We start from the raw sequence: 20627 nt of genomic DNA, 5'->3' as shown, positions 1-20627 counted from the left end.
GCTCCAGACAATCCCAGACCTGCACTACCAGCAGCCACATATCACAGAGTCACAAAGCTGTTAAGTGAGAAAGGCACCTCGGGAGATCACCTAATCCAATCGCCCAGCCAAGGCAGGGTCACCTGGAGCAGGTGGCATGGGAACACCGTGGGTTTGGAATGTCTGCAGAGAGGAAGCCACCACGGCCTCCATGGGCAGCCTGTTCCAGGGCTTTGCCACCCTCAGCTCAAAGAAACTCTTCACCTCCAGCTGCTCAGGGGAGGATTTTGAAAACACATTTTCCGGATTGTAAACTCCCTTTCCCACCCTAAAGTTTGGGAGCGGATTGAAGGGAAGCTGGGGGGCGGGGGGGGGAAGAACTTCAGCTCATGGCAGGGATTAAACAGCGGCTCAGAGATGTCCGGGTGCGTAGGTCAGGGCCGCAGGCCGTCAGAGCCAGCTGTCCCTAATGCTTTCCATGCGCTAGGTCCCAGTAATTCCCGGGAACTCTGCCGGCGCCTCCCGGCAGCGCCGCCCCGCCATGCCGCGGCCCCGCCCCGTGGAGCCGCGCCGGGGGCGGGACTGCCCGGCGGCGTGCCGAGGGCAGGAGGCCGGTGCCGGCGGTGTTCGTCCCTCGGGGCGGTAGCGCTGCCGATGCGTGCGCTGTGGCCGCTGTGCTTCGCCCTGGGAGCCGCGGCGGCGGCGGCGGCCGCGGGCGGGCGGCCGAGCGCCGAGCGCAGCGCCGTGTGGGGGCCCGGGCTGCGCGCCGCGGCCGCGCTCCCCGCACGGTACTTCTATGTGCAGGCCGTGGACGCCCGAGGGCTGAGGTGAGGGCGGCGGCGGCGGCTTTTCGGGGAGATTCTGGGCATGGTCTGACCGAGAGGCTTGCGATTTGCTCGTAGAAGGTGCGGGCTAAAAGCTCCCTCTACGTGACTCTGCATATCACTTGGCAAGAGCTAATTAATCCTTTCAAGGAGTGTCAAATAACGGCGCGAGGGGATGAGATAAGAGGATGAAAACGTTCAGCAGCAAAGCATACGTGTTAGTCAGTGGGAAAAGTTCATTATTTATTCTTCTTTGTCAAAACTTTAGCAGTGACTAATACATTTAATTTGTTAGGCTCAGGCATCAAGCTTGTTTCCACTGTTGGGAACATTAGCATTTCTCCTACGTGTTGAGGCACAAGATCAGTGGAATAATTTAGGAATTAGTCCATAGACCAATAGGTAAATTTCTTAGCAATGAAATAGGACGAGGAGCAATGGCTATAAACTAAAATACAGGAAATTTCACCTCACCACGAGGAAAAACTTTCCCTGAGGGTCACAGAGCACTGGAACAGGCTGCCCAGGGAGGCCGTGGAGTTCCTTCTCTGGAGACATTGCAAACTCCCTGTGTCCCCTGCTGCAGGGTGACCTTGCTTTGGCAGAGGGATTGGACTAGATGATCTCCAGTGGTCCTTTCCAACCCTAACAACTGTGTGATTCTATGATTTTCAGAGGATACTCATTGCTTTCCATTTATTTAGGAAAACTGGTTATGCAACCTAGATAGGTGCTCAGAAAGATTAGATTCACCATGGCTTGTGTCAGTATGGAGGCTGCCAATTCAGCTTAACTTGGATAGTAAATATTTCTTGCATTTAATTGAACTGGCAGGTCTCAAGTATGACTGGACATGTTTTAGGAAAGGTGAAGTAAGGAGTTACAGCCCAAGAGCCTGGTCACTGGAAGAAAGGTGGAAGGAAGTTGACAGCATTTTGACTGCACCAACTTTGTTAATACATCAATGATATGTGATAACTTCATGATTATTCAGATTATTTTATTTGGTTTTATAGAGGTTTTTCTGTTTTGGTATTTGTTTAATTATACCAAAATATCTCATGTACACATAGAATTACGTAATCCCTCTATAATTTCTTTTCCCTGTTTTTTTCCAATATAAGCTACCATAATGATTAAGAAGTGTAACTTTGTTCTTAACTTCCTTAAATAATACCTGGAAAATAAGGTAATCTGAAAACATTTTGCTTCTGAATGTAAAATAATAGACTTATTAACCTGTTAAAGTGAACATTTGGATGTGCTTGTAGAGGCCTAACATGGCTCAGAGGAAATTGTGGCTAACATGGCTCGCTGGAAATCTGTTGACTTGCAAAGGAAATCTGTTGTATGTTTCCTTTGTGTATTAAGCTCCCACTTATTCTCTGGGTAGGTTCACTTCATCACCAGGTGAAAATGCATTCCAGGTGAAGATCACTGCTCCCGAAGAACAGTTCACTCGTGTTGGTGTGCAAGTACTGGACAGGAAAGATGGTTCCTTCCTCGTGAGGTACAGGATGTATGCGAGCTACAAAAGCCTGAGGATAGAAGTCAAAACTGGAGATAAGCATGTTGCCAAGTCTCCATATATTTTAAAAGGTAAGAGGCACCACTACACACAGGTTTCCTGTCAGGGCTGACAAAGCGTGTCCCAGAATGTCTTCTACTAGAAGCACGGGATTCTTTGGGACCTCATACTTCTCTGGACTATCAAATCCCATTGGAATTATGGATTCATTATATGCATCCTACACATAGTTTTCAAAATAATAAAAGGAAGCAAATGCTATGAAGCTGTTGCCTGATAAATACAGGTGGAAGGCTCACACATAAGCTGATATAGGTTGACATGACTCCATTAGAGTTAAAAAAAATTCAGACATACCCATTTAGAGTTGCTGAAGTGTTGGCCCTAAGCAATGAATGTTCAGTGCTTGACCCTGTTCTGTGATCTCAACAGCTCAATACTATGACTTATTAAAAGTAAAATAATAATTTTGTTCCCAACAGGACCTATTTACCATGAAAACTGTGACTGCCCTCAGGAGGATAGCAGTGCATGGCTGGAAGAGATGAACTGCCCTCAAACCATTCCACAGATTCAGAGAGACCTAGCAAATTTTCCTATTGTTGACCCAGATAAGATTGCAAAAGAAATTCCGCAGAGGTTTGGACAAAGACAGAGTTTGTGTCACTACACCATCAAAGACAATGAGGTATGGAATCTGGTTGATCTGAAGTCCATATGGGAATTTGGTGGCAAGCCATGAGCAGTTTGGTTGTTCCAAGTTGTAAAAGCTTCTTGTAGTGTATTCTTTAAGAACAAGACTTTGCTTGCTTCTCTGTCCTTGAATACTTTGCAGTTTGTGTATGAGCTCAGCAATGTCTCTCCTACTTTGTAAGTGCTTTTTTGTCCATGTTACAGCTGAAACACAGTGAAAGCAAATTACTTTCCAGGCAATCAATGTGAGTACTGGGCACCCACCCAAGTCTCCTAAATGCTAATTCAGTTTCCTGTTCTCTGAGCAATACTGCTGTGAGGTGTCACAATCATCTAATTTGAAGTACATCAATAAATTATATCATGCATAATTCTGAGATACCCACTTTTAGCTGAACTGAGCATCAGAGCTGCAATTCTTTGTAACAGAGAATTGTATATACTGTACTTTTTTCAGTGGAGTTTTATGTGGATATTAGAAGAATGGAACACCACAGAGACAGGCAACAGTTTCTGCTTTCGTGAAACAGACCTCAAACATCTGCAAAAGCAAACAAACCTTGTAATTTTTTTCATCACTTTTCTGTGATGAGATTTCTACTGCTTCCCAGCTGATTCATAAATCTATACAGCCATATAGTCTGTCTGAGTAGTTACTATGTGATTAAAAGAGCCCTGAATTGTGCCAGCCATTCTCTGGAATGAAATCACCCAGTAAAACCTTTGTTTATTTTCAGGTTTATATAAAGACATATGGGGAACATGTTGGCTTCAGAATTTTCATGGATGCCATACTGCTTTCTTTGACCAGAAAAGTGAGTACATCTGTACAGCCACTTACTCTGCATGTCCTAAGTTATAGAAGCCTGGCCTTAAATACACATCAGTGTATTTGTTGCTGTTTCTGTTAAAAAATTCTTGCTCGTTGATTAATTATGGAAAGGTCATGGATTTTCCTTGTTTGAAGCTGTCATGTTCTAGAATGCCATCTGATTGATTATCACAAAAGTTAATTGAATAAGCAGGCTTTTATACGTGAGTTTGATAAGCCAGAACAGGGTGTGTTGGTTTGAGGTTTTTTCCCTGTAGAATAAATAAATCATCCTGTAGCATCTAACAGAAAATTCTGTCTCTGCAGGTACATTGCTGCAAAAAGCTGAACACAAGTTTAACATTTTAAAGAAATATCAAGTAACCTTTCCACTATCCTCAGGATTAGTAATGGATCAGTTATGCTACTCCATCTGCCTTTAGGTGTCATGCTTTAAGGATTGCTCTATTGCTAACATTGCTGAACTAACATTGCACAGGAAAATGTGTAAATGTACAAATGCACATTAATTTAACTGGGGATTGTTTCATCTAACACTGTCTACAGGAGGATATGATGTCTAAGGAAAAACATGAATGTAGACTACAATTATCTAAAAGATTGTTCTCTGGAAGATGGAAGTAAACTGTTCTTGGTGTCACTAGTGTTGGATAAGAAATAATGGAGTTAAATTTCATCTAAGGACTTTAGACTAAAAGTTGAAGAAGTATTTCTAACTCCAAAACCAGAAACTGTTTACAGATCTAGAAAACAAAGTTTATCTCATTCCTATTAAACATCATTGAATAAGAATTTTTATTAGGATAGTGTCACTGAGTGACAGTAGATAGTTGGTTGGAGAAGATTCAGAGGCTGCTGATGGATTCTGCTGCTGAGTATGTGTAGAAAATTAAATTTGTAGGGTTTATGCCATTACAACCATTAGATGGCGCCATAGTAATGAAGTTCAGCGCTGAGCATTAGTCTGTGTAGCAAACACCCTTTGAAAGGAATAGAGTATCTTCCACCATTTGGAAGTGTTTGATATTTGGCAAATTAGTAATTTCTTTTGTTTTGAAAGAGGCAACTGAGAGGGAAGAGAGTGAACTGAGGTATGACGTTAGTTCTGCACTGACCTTATATGTGCCTTCAGGGTTCTGTAAAACGCAGCCATTTGTCATGTTTTGCCTTTTGCTCTCCAAACTGAACTGTCCCACCATTTTCAGTGTTTCCTCACAAGGCAGCTGGTCCTTTCTTTGGAAAACTACAAAGCTGCCTTTCTTTCTACCTTTTCTTACTTCACTTGAAAATACCCAAACCAAACTCAATACAGGGGGTGCATCACAGTTTCATAAAGCACAAAATTATGCCCTCTGTCCTGCTTCCTGGCCATCAACAGTATTTTTCTTGCCTTTTGGCTGTAACAGTGATTTCAGGTATGGTTCCATGCTACCAAATATTTTAACTAAGTGATGATGTTATGTTTAATAATTAACCAAAGCACTGACTAAATTGGTCTTCCCATCATGGCTGTTTATTTCTGTTTCTTCTCTTCCGTTGGATTTAGGCATCCTGCAGATACAGGGTGAATTAGATCACTGATGTGACAGAAAACTGATTTACCAGCCAGCATCAGTTTTCCATACAGTAACAAAATGATCCAGCTTACCTTGGAACTATACAATTGCTGACTAGGTCCCAGTGCTAGCCTGATCAAAAGATTGTGTGGCCAATCATGTAAAGTATAACAGGAAACCATCCTCTAAAAAGGGGGCTCCTATGCCTTATGTCACTTTGCAAATATTTTTTTAAAATACTATTTTGTAGGCTTTACTCTGTGGTCTCAGTACTTCTAACAGGTTTCTAAATGTCCATGATTTATTACAGGTACTTTAAGTATATTAGGCACCTGGCAATTTTTTCTCTTAGTGAGGTTGTTTTCAAAATGCAAGATGCCAGCAGAATACTGTTTGTGCTAAACTGCATTTGTGCCTACTTTGCTTCTCTTTAGGTGAAAATGCCAGATGTAGAATTTTTTGTTAATTTGGGGGATTGGCCTCTGGAGAAAAGGAAGCCCCCACAGAACTTGCACCCGATCTTCTCGTGGTGTGGGTCCAGTGAGTCAAAAGACATTGTCATGCCAACATACGACTTAACAGACTCAGTTTTGGAGACTATGGGACGGTAAGAAATGGATTAAACTTTTCACAAAGTTCACAATGGATGATCTTCCATAGAGATCTGTATGGTAACAGTATATTAACTATTTTCATTTACCCACTGAGACACTGGCAACCCAGGCAGGCAGTGACTGTGTAATCAATATATTATTATACTTCACTGTTTCATTTCAAAAATTAAATTTATCTAAACATGGTCAAATCACTAAAAACAGCACTTAAAATGTTTCAAGGCTAGGCATTTGATTTGTTTGTTTGTTTGCTTTGTTTCTCCCCCCATGAATTTGTTCACAACTGGCCAGGTGGCTTTCTTTCCTGATTTTGTTGGAATTTGTTATTTGTGTACCTTTCAAATCCCAACATAGCTATGGGGAATTTTCGAACTAGGAGCTACCATCCCCCACTTTGATTACTTACCATAACTAGCCTTAGCAACTGCTCTTTTCTGTCTTGAAACACTACAAAGACAGCTTGCTTCTAAGAAATCTTTGTAATGCATCTTGAACTTGTTTATCGTTTCACTGCGTTTAGTTCAGGTTCCTTTTTTTTGTCAAGAGTTTTTCTAATTTGCTATCCCTTGCCCTCCCAGTTTATGTGTTTCATTTCTTAACATTTTTAAGGATGTGCAATATATTTTACTAAGCCAGTTACAGTACCTTGCATCACCTTCTCTGGCAACTGTATCCACTTTTACCTATTTTTTTCCATATTGTTTCCACATGCCATGTTGTTGAATGATGCTGTCATGCCACAGGCCTGTGAACTTAACATTCATTATCTGTTTCTATTGCTGCAAAATGACTGATACAGTAACACATGATGGTGTGCTCATGACTCGCCTTCATCTTTGCTCTCTGCCTCTGGGTACTGTGAACTCTTTTAAGTTACTGCACTTTAAAAAGTTTCCAGTAGGCTTCACTATTAAACCACTTCTTTCTGGTGCAGCGTCAGCCTGGATATGATGTCAGTCCAAGCAAACACTGGCCCATCGTGGGAAGACAAGAACACCACAGCCTTCTGGAGAGGACGTGACAGCCGCAAAGAGAGGCTTGAGCTTGTAAAACTCAGCAGGAAATATCCAGAGATCATAGATGCTGCTTTCACAAACTTTTTTTTCTTTAAACATGATGAAAGCCTCTATGGTCCTATTGTCAAGCACATTTCATTTTTTGATTTTTTTAAGGTAAGCCACTAATTATTTTTCATAGAACTCAGTTCTCACTGTTTCCCATTATGAAATAACTTAGTATGTATTATTGAAAATAAAGGGATTGTTAGTTTTTCAGGACACCACCAGTAACAAGCATGACTAGACTTCCCTCCAGTGGGATTAACTGCTATGTAGCTCTTACCCTCAGGATAGTAATGTCTGATTTACATCTATAGGTTCTGTAGAACCTCGTGTAACCTACATAACTTCAAGTTCCTTTTTATTTCTTTTTCCTGATTCAGCGATCAGGACTACTAACATAACTAACATAGTGGGAAAATCTGTGGATGAAGTGGCACATCTACCCTCACATCCAAGGATGAGCACCTAAGAATTCCTGGAGAACTTAATTGATGAAGCTCTGTGTACCCTGCACTGTGATGAATTCCAAACTAGATAATAAAAGCTTCTTAGACATTGATGCTTGCCTAGCCAGTCCTACCTGTCTCAATATCGGCAAGTCAGTAACACCAGTGCCCTCAGAATATAACCTAACCAAGCCACTGGGATCTTGTGGTTTTTAATAACTTCTGGTCCTTTTCTTTCCAGTATAAATATCAAATTAATATTGATGGCACAGTGGCAGCATACAGATTGCCTTATCTACTAGCAGGAAACAGTGTGGTGTTAAAGCAAGACTCCATCTACTATGAACACTTTTATAATGAGCTGCAGCCATGGAAACACTTCATTCCATTTAAAAGTGACCTGAGTGATCTGCTAGAAAAACTACAGTGGGCAAAAGATCATGATGAAGAGGTAAAATACACATTTAGAAGTATGCAGTAATGTTTCTAGAAGAGAACAGAAATTGACTTTCTTTAAAACAAAGGAAAAAAAAATACTAGGAGAACTTGAAATTTATTTCATCAACTCTACAAAGAAGAAAAACACTCAAAAATGCATAATATTGTCCTTAATTTGAAATCAAATTGAACTTCAGGAAAAAAGAAGTATCTTCCTAACAATGCCTTAACTTTTAAAAAGAATGTTTTACTTGAGTTATACTGAAGTGTCAACTTCATTTGTAATTTGGGAACCAACAGTAGCACCCTGAAATAAATACTAGGTCTGGGCAATAAAAAAATAAACCAAACTTTCATTTTCTTTGACAGGCAAAAAATATTGCAAAATCTGGACAAGAATTTGCAAGAAATAATCTCATGGGAGACCACATTTTTTGTTACTATTTCAAACTTTTCCAGGTCAGTATATTTTTAATGGCTACTGGCACAGAAATAGAAATCACACAGCAAGAATTTAGGGCAACAGAGCTGCTGGAAATTGGCCAGTCTGGTACTTGAAGCCATGAAGCAAGCAGCAGCAATTAAAATCTTCATTTGGTTTCCACAAACATTGTATTCAATTATATGCTATAACCCCTCAAGACTATGCTGGCTGCTTGAGAGGCAGTGGGATCCCAAAAATCTTGATCTAATCTGCCAGATTATGTAGCCCACAATGATCAAAGAATTCCACATCAGACACACACCCTGTGAACCACAGCTGAAAATATCTGTGCATTAGCACCAAGATACCGAACTCCAGGGAGGCACCCGAAGGGGCTCCTGTCTGCAGCTGAGTGTTCCCTCACCCTGTCTGTGACAGTCTGCAGGAACAGATTGTGTAGCCCCAGAGTTTTTACAGAATTCCTCAGCTGATTTGGTACAATATTGGCAACTACATGTACAATCTAAAAAATTTATGGATTAATGATACCTTCCTTTTTTTAAAACTAGGAATATGCCAGCTTGCAAGTGAGTGAACCAAAAATCAGAGATGGGATGGAGAAGGTGCAGCAGCCTGATGATGACCTTTTCCCATGCACTTGCCACCGAAAAAAGGTACAGTCCATGCAGGGTTAAATGTAAAGTGCTGAGTGTCTTCAGTTCCTGCTGAGCCCCGCTGGAGCAGGGCTGCTCAGTGTCCCACAGTATCAGTTATCAGGCCAGGCCATTAACACCTATCGAACTTAGAAACACTTCTTGATGTATTTGCAGGACTAGAGGACTAGACAGTGAAAAATAGGCTTCCAGTTAACTGAAACATGTTTCTTCTTTTTTGACTGCAGGCCAAAGATGAACTCTGACAGAAGTAAATAATTTTTTTCAGTATTTACCTAAGTTCAGACTGTCTTCTTAAAGAAAGAAGGGAAATCTGGGTTAGTGTGCCCGCAGAAAATGTCAGTGGATATTTTAAAGTTTACCATTTCATGATCTACATATGGAAGAAAACAAAACACCCCTGATTTCCTTTTAATCATGCAGTGGTGGCAGAGCCTTATTCAAACACATTTTTATATTTTTTTTTTAAATAAAAACCATGTTTGTATCAGTCATGTGTTCCTGTCCTGAGTTACCTTGGAAATGCAGATACTTTTTACTCATGCTTGTATATGGTAAGTCTTTTCACAAACGTGAAACTGTTCTGCAAGAAGGGCAGATGAGAATTGTATATGTTCCCTCCCTCTCTATCTATCCAGCCAAAGGCTTCTTTTTTCAGACCATAACTGTGCTCCTTCTGAGACAATCTCAAAGGCAATGCTGTGGGGTTCATAATAAATCTTGTTAACCTGAAGGAAAACCACAATTCCAATATTGCTGTAGGGTCGGTTACACCAACAGATTACTCACAGGCCATAATGACAAAGGCTGCAGCTGCCAGTACACACAAAGTGTTTTATCCACTCTCCAGTGTCAGAGCTCAGACAGGGACCTGAGATCATCCTGTCACAATGGATGCACAACTGGTTCCTGCTCCAGGAGTTCCTCCATCACTAAACACAATTTGTTTTTATTTATCAGAGGGCCTCTGTGATCAGTCCTTTACAAAAAGGACATTAGTGAAGGGGATTGCTCAAAACTGAACCATGTTCTTTGCTTCACACACCCAGCTGTGCCTGCATTACCTCCTCCTCCCCACAGAGGCAGAATCTGGCTCCCTAAGGTGGCAGACACTGTGACCAACCAGAGATTCCTCTCCCTGCCTCAGGTTTGGAAGCACCTGGGAAGGCCAGCACACAGCACCAAGGCAACGTAGTATACCAGGCTTGCCAGCCTCAGGGGATGTGCTGGCAGAACCCTAAAATCAGTAGGTTTTGCAAGTGAGTACAGCATCAGTAATATACTCAGAAATTGAAGAACCCTAAAGATATCTGTTGAAGTAGATTTTTTTCTAGTATATTACTTCAAATATTAGTCAAAAGCATTATTTAATCCTCTGCATTCCCAAGTGTCATATATGGATATTTGCATAGAAACACAGAGAACAATGCTGCCATGATATATTTTCTGTACTTCTGGAAGTTCTTTATTATTTTGCATTTTTTTTTTCATTCATACAAAGCTTTATTTGCATTTTCACTTAGACCTCTGAAAACATAAGTTTTTTAAAAAATATGCCTCTAAAAAATAACAAACCCCTTATTTGCCACATTTAGGAAAAACTAAATGAAGATACTGCTTGAACACTGCAAATTATTTTTGCTGCAGTTGAACATTCTCTCTAAGCCAAGAAAAAACTTGTGCATTTACTTCTTCCATGACATCATCTGCTGTTCGTCCTTTGACTGCCATCCCGTGGTTTGCTTTATCAATCCAATGGATTTTTTTAGGGGCTTTCATTTTGCTCACCACACCTTCTAGCAATTGCTATGGAGAAAACAAGAATGCAAATATTAGAGAATTGGCTACTACAAACTCTGGAACTCCTAGATGTCTCTTGCTTTGCCTGTGTAATGCAAATCAGGCAGCTCCTAAAAAACAGATAGATGGATCTGTGTGCACATGAAAAACACCTTGCTAGGAAAATGGGTTGTATTCTCTATTCAGGATATGAATAGTGGGATCTGCTCAAAGCTTCACTCTTACTGAAACAGAGAATAGCAGAAAATTAAACCTCAAACGAGTCCGTTTTTACTGTCAGAGGGTAGTGCTGGCAATAAAATGATAGAATTGAAGTCAGATTTGTCTGCAGAGGCTGAATAGCAATGTAATTCCTTAGGGACTAGCTTTGACACTGTTGAAATCTCTCAGCAAACAGAGAGATCTAAGAACCAGCTCACAAAGTCAGAGATTCCCACATAAAGGACACTCCAAGGATCTGCTGGTCACTGGCCTGACTTATTTTGGCAACAAATCCTCACAAAAGCATTATGACTCCTTAAAAACTGTCCAAGCATGGAAAATGCCAATTGCACATAGCCCCAAATTGATACTGGCCTGTTCAAGAACAGCAGACACCTGTTTGCAAGGAAACACGGCAGAAAAGCACTGTTTCCCTCCCTCTGAACACCTGCTCTTCATCTCTACAAAAATATCACTACCACAGAAGCCTGACTTGGGGGTAGAACTGCTTTGCTAGAAGAATTTGCCATGAAAATGTGACCAGTGTGACATTGGTGGCTCCATACAGGTTTTGTAACTTGAAATTATTAAAACAAAATAGCAAATAACTCACTCCTTCCATAGACCACTTTTAATTTATGCACTCCTATTGAAACCATTTAAATCAGGGGTATTTCAGTGACCCAAAGATGAGCTTGCTAAAGTGGAAGACCAAGCACGGTCCCTTACATTTTAAGCAGCAAAAGGAAGCCCTGTCAGGCTTCCTTGTGTCTGATGAAGTTTTCTACCCAAGGCTTCCTTCAGAAGACACCTATTTAGGGAAGGCTGTTAATCAGGTGAAATACAGGCATCACTGAGGCCCATTGCTGCTCCTCCAGACTGCCCTTTCATAGCAGGATTTACAAGGGTACTCACTTTTTCACACATCTCATCTGCTGATCCCGAGACAAACAGCACTGGACATGTGATCAGTAACAAATCCTCATCCCGGAGCTTGGACTGCAGTTTTGGTCGATGCAATGGGTAAGATAAACACACGAGACCTTGAATGAAGCCATTATCATCATCATCATCACCACCCTGGCTCAGCTGACGTATCACAGAGGCAGCAGCTCGTGAGCCCATGGAACGGCCTTTCTCCCATGCAGAAATAAAGGAAAAATGTATTATCTGCTGTCACCTCATCCACATTCTGGTTTAGTAAACAACTCCCCAAACCAATCCAACTGAGTGTATTTCAGTCACAAAATGCTACGGATGTTCTCCTTCATGAAAAACATTAATCCTAATTTCAACATTTTCTGCTAAGCTATTTGTCTAGTTGTAACATTTACACTCCTGCTTAAAAAAGAAGGGGAAAAGAAAGAAAATATAAATGGATAGGGATCCCTTGCAATACTGGAAGGAACAACACCCCATCCTGGGGACAAGGGAAGAGAAGCATTGGTCCTATGCTCCAGAGCCTGGAAATTTGAGATAGCCATGATAGTGTCCTGTATCACTATTTTCACGCAACCTCAATTTGCTCAAATTCAAAACAAAATTCTGCACTTGATTTCACTTGGCTCACAAAACAAATCCAGCCAGTGTTATGTACACCTTGAACTTCAGCCTAAAAGTAAAAGTAGAAGGGAGGGAAAAAAGTGTGAACTTGGAACATGAGGTCAGTCAGTAACAGCAAGCGAGTATCAAAGTATCTCCTCAAAGAGGAGGCATATGAGCTGACAATGCACTGAAATTGAGTGCTACAAGTCACTAGTTCTTATAGCAGCACAGACTTGGTTCACTCAAGAGAAAACTTAGAATTTTCCCTGTCAAGATATTCCTAACCACCCCCATCTATTCCCCTTCCCACGTAACATAGCTAACTTTTTTATCTGCCACTAGGTTTTAATTACCAAAACCTGTTTCAGGAAAACTGTTTTCCATTTATCAGTAACCAGAATTCTTCAAGACCTGCAGTTAAAAAGTACACATGGATAATCAGAAAAGTCATGCCCTGTGATTCTAAGTGACAAGGAAGTTTTTTCCCAAAGTACCTGGAAAATACAATCTATTGCTCTTTCTTTCCTCTTCTGCAATAAGACCTATGGCATCATAAGGAGGGTTCATTTGCTTGTCACCAAAATGGGACAGACTTGGAATATTTACAGAATGCTATTACTAGAGACAGTATAAGAGAGAAAATTATTGATAATAAAAACAATACCTGCAAGGAAAACACCAGAAAGTTTATAATCATCACAAAGTTTTAAGTATTCCTAAAGAAATAAGAGAAAGAGAAGCATTACAAGTCAGAATTAAGACAGCTGGGAATCTCTTCTGTTTGTAGTTACTACACAGAAAATGGGAAGCTTTTTCAGCACTGAAGATTAAAGAACAGGTACATATAAGGTGCTCTCTTGGGTTTTATCACATAAATGGTTTCATAAGGTTTTGCAGCAACAACACAATCAATTTAACATTAGCTTTCAGCAAGTCTAAAATATCAGATGCCCTATAAAGTTACCAAAACATAAGTGAATACTATGTATCAACTCAGTTACAGTAACAGACCCCCTGCACACTCTTGGCCCATCAAAAGGAAGAGCAGGTTTGCAAAAATGCCCTTCATTGAGGTTATGTATTTGTGACACAATCAGTTAAGTCCAACAGAAAAGATAAAATTCAGCAACATTTTTTCACATTTTAGGAGATAGCATCTGATAAGATGGCATCTGATTAGTTATCTTAGCAGATGCCTTAAAATTACCTTTACATTGCAGCATATTAACATAAACACGCTAACAACATTATGCTTCTTCCATAAAGACTGAAGATGCCCACGAAAGACAGTAAAGTCTGACTTCAAATTAATGTACATATAATCACAATGATATCACACAAAATTCCTTTAGAACTCGATTTTGTTCCCCTATGAAAATGCCTCCTGCTCAGTGCAAGCAGATCACCCATCCTAAATTCCTCACCCAGCTCATTTCCATCCTAAATTCTTCCGCTTTTTGCAAACTGTAAATTTTCCCATGAAACACCCTTGCTCTTTGTCAGGCTGTTCTTTTTCCCTACACTCAAACCCGCACACTTGTGGCAGCTGTTCCAGCTGTTACCCATCTAAGAACCGCTTCTGCTGTTTCTGTTCACACACAGTGCTCCATTTACCTAAACATTGGTTCTAATTTTCCCACTGTTGCTTGGCTAATCTCTGGCTGTAATTTAAGAAACCTGGAAGACAGCACCTGTGGATCTAAGCTTTGGTCTGAGAATTTTTTCACTCCTTACCACAACTGCTTTGAAAGCCTTAGTCCTGTAGGCAACATTAAGGCCTTTACAAGTAAACCGCAGGCACAGAACTCCATGGGATGCAAGATAAGCTGCCAAGGACACCAAGTGAGGGAAATTCATGTCTCCTCCAGCTCCATGAGTAAGAATCACTCCATATGTTGGTTTCTTCTCTGGGACAGAAAAAATAGCATCAAGGTATTTGTTTCCAAAAGGTATTTTTACTTTAATCTAGAAATGAAACAAAACCCAGTATTATTATTTTAAAAAACCAAACAAAACCAAACGCAAAAAGCCTTCCCCAAAAAACCAAGAGGGAGTGTTCCCAGTCTATACATCTACACATTATTATGAAAAAAAACCCCAGACAATTAAGAAATAAACCAAAATTGCAAGCCTGTTTTTATTTCTTCTGTTTAAGAGTACTAAATTAGTGACTGCACCTCTGGTTCAAAGATTTTCTGTACAATAATGGGTAAGTCACTTTATGACTCCTCACCTTATGTTCTCCATTAGAGAATGAAGCTTCAAAGCATAAGCTAAAATAATTCTGACCCTCTCTATATATCTATGTCTAGCTTTTCCAGACCTAACTATCTGCCAAGACCATAATATGTGACATTAAGACATTAAGCAAACATTTTGAAATCACAGAGTGATTTCAATCACCACTGAGTGAAGCAGCAGCCTGCAGAGGGGAGGACTGAACCTTCCCCAGGGACAGGGGACAGCACAGGTTCGGCCAAAGCTCCAGGGGGACACAGGGCCTCCATCAGCACAGCCAGCTGGAGAAGCTGATCCAGACACAAGACCTGCTCACGTTCTACGGCATGAACGGGGACTGGGCAACACAAACATCCCTGTGGCGGCTTCTGAGAGCAAGAAGGACACCCCGGGGCTGAGATAAACTCAATGTCCCGAAGGCGTTCCATTGCAGCGCTCCGCAGAGGAGCTGCACAGGCCGGGGGAGGCGCTCAGCGGCCCTGCCGAGCTCCTGCCCCCGCAGCCCCCGGAGCGGGTGGCAGATGCCAGACACGGCAGGGGATGGCGGAGGACACGCGGGACAGCCTGCACACAGCAGTTTTCCAGTGGGAAGGCAGCGACGGCAGTCTGGCCCCTTGCCCAGCTCCCTCCGAGGGAAGGGCAGCTGCCCCGGGCGGCAGAAACCCGCACACCCCAGGAGCGGCAGGCGCAGGCCAAGCGGCAGCCATACCTCCACGCGCCCGCCCATCCCGCCGTGACGTCACCGGAGTGACAGCTCCCTGCGCCAGTCCCGCTCCGCGGCCCGGCTGCCGCGGCGCTGATTGGTCAGGACCGGCGAGGCCCTGCCCCCCCCGGTGAGGGGAGGGGCAGCGGCCTATTCGGGGGAGAGGGAGCTGTGGATGGGAGCGGGTTGGGCCGTGTTAAATACATCAAACACACAGAAATAAATAAAGCCCCACGTAAATTGTTTTTATTCACTCGTGTGAACAAAAACTCTACGGACTGCTAGGTGGTAATTCAGCACAAATAAATAGCATAGGGATTGCTCGGAAAGTCAGGTTTTTACTGACTTCAAGGAGTACAGATGAGATGCTTAGCATGAGTTACAGAATCATTTAGGTTGGAAACGACCCCTGAGACCATCGAGCCCAACGTATGACTGAACACCACCGTGTCAACAAGACCACAGCACTGAGTGCCACATCCAGTCATTTCTTGAACACCTTCCAGGGATGGTGACTCCACCACCTTCCTTGGGCAGTCCATTGCAATGTTTAGAAACCCTTTCCATGAAGAAATTTATCCTGACGTCCATCCTGAACCTCCCCCGGCGCTGCTTGAGGCCATTTTCTCTTGTCCTGTTGCTGGGTGCTTGGGGGAAGAGACCAACCCCCATCTAGCTACAGCCTCTTTTCAGGGGGGTGTAGAGACTGATAAGGTCACCCTGAGCCTCCTTTTGCCCCCTCCATCTCCTTCAGCTGCTCCTCATGAGACTTGTGCTCCAGACCCTTCACCAGCTCCATTGCCCTTTTCTGGACTTGCTCAAGTGCCTCCATGTCTGTGTGGAAGTGAGGACCCAGAATGGGACACAGGAGTCAGGGTGTGGACTCGGCAGAGCCAAGTACAGAGGGAAAGGTTAGATGTCCAGAGTGACAGCAGGCAATTTTCTTTTGGCAGCTGTCAGCACACTTGATCTGTGTGACATTGACAAACAGGGGAGAGACACTCGGTGGCTGGTTTTCTAGGTACATATCTGTTCCTGGGGCCATGCTCTGTTGTACAGTAATGACCTACTGTGTTCAAAACACAGCCTTAATCTGGTGGGAGACAGCACCAACAATATGCAGCAGTGCTTGCAGTATTTGTATATTGAGTATTTCACAGGCCAGTAAAAAATTCCAAAATCCTCTGTTGCAAGGTATTTAGCCAGAGCTCATGTTTTCTTCCAGTATCAGTGTATTAAGCTCGCTCATATCATTTAAGGTGCCCTATTACTTACTTGATTGAAGATGGCATCTTCAGCAGAACTTTGTTTTTCATATGTTCAGTTGATGGAAAATAAGCTCACTCTGGCTTGTGCTCTGAGTGTCTCACTGTCGGCCTGCCAGCTGGACATTGTCAAACACTGGGACTGAAATATTGCAACCCTCTGAGAAGTGAACCTGGCAGGGTAGCTCAGGTTCTGAGCTGCGGTCTCAGTGACCATCCTGCTGCCTCACAGGCCAATTCCCAGTCCAGGCATTATCATAGTAAGTGTGAAACACAGAAGTGGAGAACTGTGGAAACCCAGGAAATTCCTCTGGCTGCCCTGGAGGACTCAAGCCCCTGCCCAGGGGGCTCAGAGACCTTGGCACAGAGCCCAAGACCCCCGTGCCTTTGATTTAGCCCTTGGAAAAAACAATTCCCAACCTTGTATGAAGAATTACAAGCCATGAAAGTTTAAGTAGAATGATAGTGAATTTATCGCAGGGTCAAAAATAGATTTTTTGGGGTTTTAGAATGGGGGTTCAGGGGGCAAGATGGAGGAATCTGGGTGTGTCCAGCCTTTCTCCTTCTTCTTGCCTCCATCTTCTGCTGTGATGTTGGCACTTTTAGATTGGTTTAGAATAGAAGCTCACTGTCTAACATAGGTGACGGGTGTTGGAAAGTAATTGTAAATATTGTACACGTAGTTTTTAGTATAAAAAGATAACACCACCCCAGGGGTGGGCAGAGTGCCTTGGACTGTCTTGCTGAGCAGACCTCGGCAGGGCAGGAGAAAGAATTTTATAGATAAGATACAATAAACAAGCTTGAGACTGAGAAATGAAGAGCTCTGACTCCTTCTTTGAGCACCGGGCTTGGAAAAGAAACTTTCTAACACACCTCAGGGTCACTCTGACCAGCTAGAGACCCCGAGAGAGAACCTGGGAGATTTACAGGGAGATTTATTTATCTGGATTTCTACCTTGCCTAAAAGACGTCAAGCTAAAGTGGGATGCAGAAGCGTTAAGCTGAGTGAAAGTCAGGCACAGCCTGTGTGAGTTGTGCACCTTCCACTGAGCTGAACCATAGGTGGTGTCCAGGCAGCTGCTCCTGGAGCCGTAGCTCACATCTGAGTGCAGCAGACTAGGGAAATTAATTTGTCTTGATTGGAGATCACACTATTCTAACTGGTAGTTCACACCAGTTAAGCCTCTTGGCAAAAGTGGACTGAGAAGATTTGTTGTGCCAAGTAGTTACAACCTCAAGCTAGAAAACAGGTATGCAAGAAGAAGGTTAAGAAAATCTTCCTTCATATTAATTTCTGGGGTTTTTTTATAACTGCTTTCATTTCTATATGTAATGGATGTTTTTGGGCTCTGGTATAGTTTATATTTTTGGTGCTGTTTTGCTCCTTTCTTGGTCTGCTTTTTGCATTCTCTTTCTTTTTAATTTTTCCTCCCTCTTGAGTCCACCTGCTGTATTTGTCCTTCTGTACTCACATACTGTCTCCAGAGCAGTCCTTAAGGAACCTGTATCCCATTAAATCTACCCATGTGTAACCCCTTCCCACTGGAAAACTACTTTCTTATGCTCTCTCCATACATCAAGCTGCTACCAGTTTACATCCTATTTTTTCAGTTCATTTTCTTGGCTCCAATCTCCTTTCAACACATGAAACTCTTCTGTGCATAAGCACAGTTTTTGAGGTAGGGTAGCTAATACCAGCAGAGTTGAGAACATCACAAATGCCAGGCTGGATGGGGCCCTGAGCAACCTGGTCTAGTGGAAGGTGTCCCTCTTCATGGCAGAAGGGCTGGAACTGGGTGACCCTTAAGGTCCCTTCCAACCCTAACCATTCTGTGATTCTGTGATGAAGAGAATGTGTGAGGAAGGAGAGACTCTGTCATTCTTTAATCCTCTGGTCTGTGGCAATAGGGTTGGACCAGTACATTTTTGCCATGCTTTTCCTGCTGTAACTTTCTTTCTGGAAGATAATGACCCCAAGTATTGCTAGTATGTCAAAGGCAATTTAATTATAAATGCATATATTAGATTCCAACTCATGGGCAAATTCTTTATGATGGATAAATTCTGGGTTTTATTGAGTTCTGCATATCTAATAAAATGCATTAATTAACGTGCAAATGATTTTTTTTTTAATTTGGCATCATAAAGCAATTCTCATATCAAACTATTCCAAATTAGGTCTTTCTAGGTTTAGGAGGACTTTTAGATAGATTCTTGTTGATTTTCAAGTGTGCTGAGTAACTGTTCTGAAATCCAGTTTTATTCCTTTCCAGGAGCATTGAAAATACTTTTTTTTTTTTTTTTGCACACTTAAATATTAATTAATACTGTAAGTTAAAGCTCCCCCAAAAAACCAATTATGAATCATTTTGGAACTTCTGAATCAATGTTTTTAATTTAACATCTAAGATAAGGAAACATGGTTTCTTAGGAGCATGGCATCGTTTCATAACTTTAACCTTACATCACTCCTGGAAATAGAAGTTGATTCTGGAAACTACATAGTACATAATAATCTAAGTCTGTCACCAAATATGAAAATCATTTGTGGTATGTGATTTGCCATTTCTCAATGGGAATATATGTCGAGCGTTAAAATAACCTATGCACTGCTGTAAGCACCTCTGACAGATTTGATATGCCAAAGGCAGCTGGGTTTAAAGAAACAGTGGCTGTTTACCAAAGAATGACATTATCCCTGGTCTAAACTTGGGACCCGATAACTTTCAGTAGCACATCAGACAATCCCTGTTCTTTTCTTTGGATTATAAATACAGCATTTCATACCAGAGACTTAGATTAACACACAATGGGAACAACAGAGATGACCTTTTGAGTTAATCTTTTGTTGGAATATATTTGTTCAGAGAAATGTATAAAAATAATTATAAAAGTATAAAAACATATGTTGAGGGGGTCTGTATTTCAGTGTAAAATAAATATAATCTTGAGGATATTGGGCTCAGAAACTTTTTTTTCTTAAGCTTTTTAATAGAAGACTGCAAAAAATTTGGGGTTCTTTTTAGGCTGGAGACACATATTTGTTCTAAAAGTTCAACTCTCCTTCTAAATTACAAACTTGACTTTTGAGCAAGAACCTTCATTTTTTTCTTCCTGAGGATGTGGATACACATCAGCACATGGACGTGCTGTGTTCACAGGTATCAAAAGTAACCTTTAATAATTTTCTGAAAGTGATCAGCCAGCTATTACCTGATAAGCCACTATTGTTTCCTGTGTTTAAAAGTGGTGATATCCATAACACTGCCTAATTTTTAGCTATTGCACCATACTTCTTGAGGGTCTGAAGAAGTTTTGAGGTCCTCCATGAAAGAGGAAGTGATGGGCAGGCGATAAGCAGAACCACTTTCTCCAGGAAGGGTGAAGGAATAAGCCTGCCTGGTTTTAGTCTATTCAGACTTACTATTGTAAGCCTGTTACTGACATGCAATGTATAGTATATAATAAATATATAATGTGTATGTGCTAGGCATCTATTAGGCATCTATTTTTATAAAATTATGTCAGGTACATGGTGCCTTTTGTAGCATTATATAGGTCACAAACTCTGGGAGCACTGCTAACGTCAGGTGACAAATGTGCAGCGCATAAAAACTTCTCTCCCTGTGCACGAGTCTCTTTGGGAACGTTTCTGGCTTTGTAGTTGTGGTGCTAAATGAAAGTTCCTTACTTTAATTAAGGAAGGTGTCATCATAACACATGCTTCTGCATGACAAATTTGGATGCTATACATTTCTCAGAGTCTTTGTTAGAGACTTTGAATTCCCTCATTGTTCTTGATA

General features: G+C 41.7%; 2 protein-coding genes across 6 annotated transcripts; one reads left to right on the top strand and one right to left on the bottom strand.

Moving 5' to 3' along the window:
• Positions 1-382: 382 nt before the first annotated feature.
• On the top strand, positions 383-9559 carry POGLUT2 (protein O-glucosyltransferase 2). Of its 2 annotated transcripts, none has more exons than XM_071455182.1 (10): positions 383-806; positions 2197-2402; positions 2814-3019; positions 3762-3839; positions 5847-6019; positions 6961-7198; positions 7775-7984; positions 8341-8430; positions 8965-9069; positions 9297-9559. In XM_071455182.1, exons 1-10 carry the CDS (start codon positions 397-399, stop codon positions 9312-9314), a joined length of 1734 nt encoding a protein of 577 aa, XP_071311283.1. In that variant the 5' UTR covers positions 383-396; the 3' UTR covers positions 9315-9559. The 2 variants fall into 2 exon arrangements, with proteins under 2 accessions (XP_071311283.1, XP_071311284.1); XM_071455183.1 differs by having other exon boundaries at positions 539-806; positions 2231-2402.
• A 948-nt stretch (positions 9560-10507) lies between these two features.
• TEX30 (testis expressed 30) lies at positions 10508-15640 on the bottom strand. 4 transcript variants are annotated; one of them, XM_071455184.1, is made up of 5 exons: positions 15563-15640; positions 14350-14580; positions 13280-13331; positions 11986-12203; positions 10508-10875 (listed from the first exon to the last, which is right to left on the bottom strand). In XM_071455184.1, exons 1-5 carry the CDS (start codon positions 15578-15580, stop codon positions 10702-10704), a joined length of 693 nt encoding a protein of 230 aa, XP_071311285.1. In that variant the 5' UTR covers positions 15581-15640; the 3' UTR covers positions 10508-10701. The 4 variants fall into 4 exon arrangements, with proteins under 4 accessions (XP_071311285.1, XP_071311286.1, XP_071311289.1 ...); XM_071455185.1 differs by lacking the exon at positions 15563-15640 and adding an exon at positions 14849-15556; XM_071455188.1 differs by lacking the exon at positions 15563-15640 and adding an exon at positions 14849-15556 and having other exon boundaries at positions 14350-14522.
• Positions 15641-20627: the final 4987 nt, after the last annotated feature.

Source organism: Agelaius tricolor, unplaced genomic scaffold (genome assembly GCF_023055355.1).
Source record: "Agelaius tricolor isolate 1412-34295 unplaced genomic scaffold, bAgeTri1.0.p SCAF_45, whole genome shotgun sequence".
Lineage (NCBI taxonomy): Eukaryota > Metazoa > Chordata > Aves > Passeriformes > Icteridae > Agelaius > Agelaius tricolor.
The sequence above is the reverse complement of the archived record's forward strand: the minus strand, read 5'-3'. Positions and strand labels throughout refer to the sequence as shown.

Coding starts and splice junctions, on each gene's coding strand:
- POGLUT2 (XM_071455182.1), top strand. CDS start 397: ATGTCCGGGTGCGTAGGTCAGGGCCGCAGGCCGTCAGAGCCAGCTGTC. Junction 807..2,196: donor GTGGACGCCCGAGGGCTGAG/GTGAGGGCGGCG, acceptor TTCTCTGGGTAG/GTTCACTTCATCACCAGGTG. Junction 3,840..5,846: donor TGCTTTCTTTGACCAGAAAA/GTGAGTACATCT, acceptor GCTTCTCTTTAG/GTGAAAATGCCAGATGTAGA.
- TEX30 (XM_071455184.1), bottom strand. Junction 13,332..14,349: donor AGGCTTTCAAAGCAGTTGTG/GTAAGGAGTGAA, acceptor TTATTTCTTTAG/GAATACTTAAAACTTTGTGA. Junction 10,876..11,985: donor CAGATGAGATGTGTGAAAAA/GTGAGTACCCTT, acceptor TTTTCTCCATAG/CAATTGCTAGAAGGTGTGGT.